This window comes from Brachionichthys hirsutus, chromosome 4 (assembly GCF_040956055.1).
Source record: "Brachionichthys hirsutus isolate HB-005 chromosome 4, CSIRO-AGI_Bhir_v1, whole genome shotgun sequence".
NCBI classification, from domain to species: domain Eukaryota; kingdom Metazoa; phylum Chordata; class Actinopteri; order Lophiiformes; family Brachionichthyidae; genus Brachionichthys; species Brachionichthys hirsutus.
In genome coordinates, this window is record NC_090900.1 from 4,795,010 (window position 1) to 4,799,566 (window position 4,557).

Consider the following 4,557-nt stretch of genomic DNA (forward strand, 5'->3'; position numbering starts at 1 on the left):
ATGTAGCGTAAAGTCTATGACTGAGCGCCACCACCATCTAGCGGTTGGTAGGGTGAACTGCGACGAATCGTTGAATTGCTCTGCAAATACAAAGTGCAGTATCTGCAAAAAAAACCTCTTTACTGAGGATAAAAACAGCTTTCTGCATATTCTTTCGCCAAATTATTTTCTAACTATGTATCGTGCGCATGACTGATTAGATGATAGTGAAATGAATTCAAAACATATTGTAGGTTGACCCACAGGTTGACCTTTGCTCTTTGCCTTTGTTTTACATGCAGTAAAATTATATGACTGTGCAGCCAGGAACCTTTTATTGGTGGTATACGTCACTACGTTTTTCCTAATGGGAGGTCAGTTGATACATTTTCAGCCGGAGACACTAACGCAGAAACAGAGACAGAACAAGTCTGACTGTAAAAGTACTTACAGAACTCCCATCGAGTGCTGACATATTTCAGACTCAGAGCATCCTGTAATGTCAAGCTCTCCTTTTGAACTCAAACAGACAGTTTAAGGAGCTGAACAATCCATCAACCAGGAGGAAATCAACACGATCAGATCAGAAAAATCATATCTTTTGTTTTTATTGATTTTTGAAAAACTCCCTTCAGGTAGAAAATATCTGGTCCTCACAGCAACTAAGAGATCTTTAAGTCCATCCTCTCTCATCCTATTTAACAATGTCAGGGTTTGGGTTTCTGATCGTTTACTTTGATCATTTCTGTTCCGGGTACTTCCTCATATTCATTCAGGTTTCCTCTCTAGGCAGTGGGCGTGGCCAGAGCAGAGCAGACACACCTGTGGCTCATCTTCTCATCACCAGATTGTTCAGATTACCGCTCACCTGTTCTACCGGGTACCGGATTACGCTTTTGTCTCTCCATGCCTTGGTTTTCTTTTGGCTGTGATTTTGTTCTTTATGATATATGCTCTAATAAAGCACCTTAATCTATTTATCTTCGTGTGTTACACGTTTGTGTTTTTCATCTTACCCAACATGGAAACGTGTGTGGCTGCGGAAACGCAGACGGTGTATTATTCCACTCCACTGGTAATATTTTGGCTCGGGTTAACATTATGGTGTTTCAGTAAGTAAACCAATAAGAACCGAGTTCCACGCCTCTGTGGTGGAACGTTTGACGTGGCAAATCCTCTGTGGTAGAAATTATGACGTGGCGAGTCCTCTGTGGGAGAACGTTTGGCGTGGCAGGACGTCCGGACGCAATATAGCTGCGCCACGATCTCTCATCCTCTCATCAACTTCTGCGACCGCCCTGCGTTCCCGTCAGCGCGCATCTGTCAGGCACTGATCCACGATCGGAACCGTCCACGATGTGGCTGATCCTGTTGGCGGGTTTGGTTCACTGCGCCTCGGCCTACGACGTGGATCCGCGCAAACTGGAGGGGCTCGCCGAAGCCAGAGTGGAGGTACCCGTAGTCATCGTTTATCCTTCTCGAGCAGCAATATATTAATGGTGATGTAAAGAGGCTGTCGCTGCGCGTGAATGCGCGTTGGATCCGGTCGTGTGCGTGGCTGGATGGACGCGTTTTTGTCCCGTTTCCGCGGCGCATGCGTGAGTTCTTGTTATTCTTCTCCAAGAGATTCCAGGCTTTAACGGCTCCGCGTTAAACTAGATCTGGAGACATGATTATGTTGTGATTTATTTGATAAACTCTTAAGTCTTGAGCCAAAAAAAACGCGTATTTGCCGCCACGTCAGGAAAAGAAGACATCAAACACATTCTGTTCTGAGTACAGTATCAGAACTCTTTGTTGTTCTTAGTCTAAGTTCAGTTACACCTGATTAGTCCTTTTACCGCTGTGGCCATAGCAACAGCGCCGAGGGAGGAGGCGGGACTGGACAGGTTGGATTCATCCATAAAAGTCTACGACTCCTTCCTCTTCCCTCGGGGTGTCATTAGTCGCCGAAGCTCGTCTTCTTTTTCCCTCTTGTGTTAGTCGCACCTGCTCCTCGGTACCTGAGGCAAGGACAAGGTGTTCATCGCCGCGGCCACACCGAAGGGTTTTCCAATAAGTAACCCGACCCAAAAGACGGGGAACAATGAGCTCGGTCATTGTAATTTGCCACCTAGTCTAAGTCCAAGCGATGTTGCACATGTAAGATCTGCTCGTGATGTTTCTTTTCTTTTGTGTTCTCTCTCTAGACGTGTGGTGGATGACGACTGAACAGGCTCAGGGAGGTGGGAATTAATCATCCCTTCATATAATGAGAAACAAACCAACACAATCTGGGTTTCCTAACACCCCCCCCCCCCCCCCCCCCCCCCACACACACACACTAATCCTCTCCTCTGTTTGCAGGTCAAAGCCTTTGTGGTCGAGGACATTCCTCATTAGTATCCTTTTGCCTGTTCTTAAATATACCTGTGTAGGGCGGGGGGGCAGGCAGGCAGGTAGCCGGAGCGGTGAAATTTCATTTAGAATATGTCCCCGTGTCGATCCTTGACATCACTACCTCAGCCATAACCTGGCGATGAAGCGTATCCATGGCGCCGACCCCGAGCTCGTCCTCCTGGACCACGATCACAAGGAGCTGGATGTAAGTCTTCGGTTCACCGTGCATTTATGTCGACATTTTTATTCTAGTCCCTTATAGCACATACGTAGCAATAATGACTTAATGCAGTAATTGCAATAGAAATCAGTGGAATCACTGACAATTATTATGACAACAATTATTGCCCATTTAAGGCGGAGCTAGAAGTGGAAGTAGATGTTCTCCTTGGGAGTGAGCAGGATGGATAGGATTAGAACCGAGACAATAAGAGGGACAGTGAAGGTTGGATGTTTTGGAGACGAGGTCAGAGAGGCCAGACTTTGATGGTTTGGACATGTCCAGAGGAGAGACGGGGACTATATCGGTAGAAGGATGCTGAGGATGGAACTGCCAGGGAACAGGACTAGAGGTCGACCCAGGAGGAGACACATGGACGTAGTGAGGGAGGACATGAGAGTGGCTGGTGTTGGGGGGGGGGGACGATGCAAAGGACAGGGTGAAGTGGAGAAGGTAGGTTTCGCATGAACAAAATGCTCGATGTACTTTTTCATGCTTCAGCAGTAACAGAGAAGTAAGTGTGCCCTGGAAGGAACATTTAAGTGTGTGTGTGTGTGTGTGTGTCACCTCCAGCGGATCCCCCTAGCCGACATGGGGCGCTATGAGATCAATGAGCTGCTGGTACAGCTGGGTTTCTACAAGAAGGCTCAACCCGAGGACGAGGTGCCCGAGGAGTTCCGCTTTTCCCCTGCCAAAGACAAGCCGGCACGCGAGCCCTCCACTTCCACTCTCGTCACGGAGAACGTCTCCTCAAAGCCCAAAGCAGGAGACCAGCATACTGACCTATAACACCCCCCAACAGCAGAGACAAATAGGTGAACCACTGAGACCCACAGCTGCTCCACGGCCAGCTGGATATTGATTGCAGAAATAACGGCTGATCATGGATCAATGCTTGGGTCAAAAATCAAATCTTAGCATCAGCAGAGGGCCTTTTAGAAGGTCCAGTCTGAATTTGCACATGTTCTTGTGGTTGGTTCTTTATTTTTTTGTGGCGACAGTAACCCACGAGGCTGATTTGAGTGTGTGTTTTATTCCTCCCCCCCCCCCCCCCCCAGATTCTTGCCCCACTCGAGTTCTCCTGTGTGTTCTATTGTTTCCTACCCACTCTGAAACGCAATGAAGCGTCAGGCTGAAAAGCTAGCAGCCTGACGTTGATGTCTCATGTTCTGGTGGGTTGGACCGGCACACACGCACACGAGGATTCAAGAAGGGCAGGGAAGGAAGAAAATAAAATCTGTTATAACCCGATCCCATCCCTGGCCCGCTCTCTTTTTAATACTCGTGTTTATTTCCTTTCGCGGCAAAGCGGCACGTCCTCAGTCCAAATCACACCAATGAGCATTCGACACCCGGCAGGATTAAACTGCTGTGGATGCGTTTTATGGAATAACATACAACAAAATGCCTCCAAACGTTTCATTTCTCAAATCATTTTAATTCACATTTAACTGTGGTGCACAGAAACATGGAACTAGGTGTCTAGGCTCTTGCGTACATCTCTCACCGCTTCATTTGTTTTTTTCATTTGGCGGCAATAATCAAGTTATTTGTCAACTGAAAGAGCTGTTCGGGTTTTAGACATCTTGGTTGTACAGGCTGAATAGAAATCACTATTACATTTTACTCAGCTTCCCCGTCTCAAAATATACAACTTTCAGTTATATTCACTTGCGATTACTTAAAAACTTTAAACAGTTAGCCGGACCCCTTTAAATTATCCAAGAATTGACCCCCAATTTCTATCAGCTATATATTGAGCTTATTGACACAACAGTTAAAGTACAATGTACACACACTACAAAATATTGCTCAAAAAACCATCTGCTCAAGCATAAATAAAGAGCCCTCAAAACGAGCCGTGTGTGAGTGTTTGCCAGTGCAATGTAGTGATGCTGGGTGTTGAAGTCAGTCAAGATGAGCAAAACATAACGGACTAAAAAGCATTTCAACGCTGTGTTAAAAAAAAAAAAAAAAGT

The 4,557-nt window shown here is 46.4% G+C and overlaps 1 protein-coding gene across 1 annotated transcript; it reads left to right on the top strand.

Annotated features, from left to right (window-relative positions):
- Positions 1 to 1,204: 1,204 nt before the first annotated feature.
- On the top strand, positions 1,205 to 3,826 carry selenom (selenoprotein M). Its single transcript, XM_068738613.1, has 5 exons — positions 1,205 to 1,431; positions 2,169 to 2,204; positions 2,326 to 2,360; positions 2,485 to 2,563; positions 3,152 to 3,826. The coding sequence occupies exons 1-5, from the start codon at positions 1,336 to 1,338 to the stop codon at positions 3,365 to 3,367; spliced, it is 462 nt and encodes a 153-aa protein (XP_068594714.1). The 5' UTR covers positions 1,205 to 1,335; the 3' UTR covers positions 3,368 to 3,826.
- Positions 3,827 to 4,557: the final 731 nt, after the last annotated feature.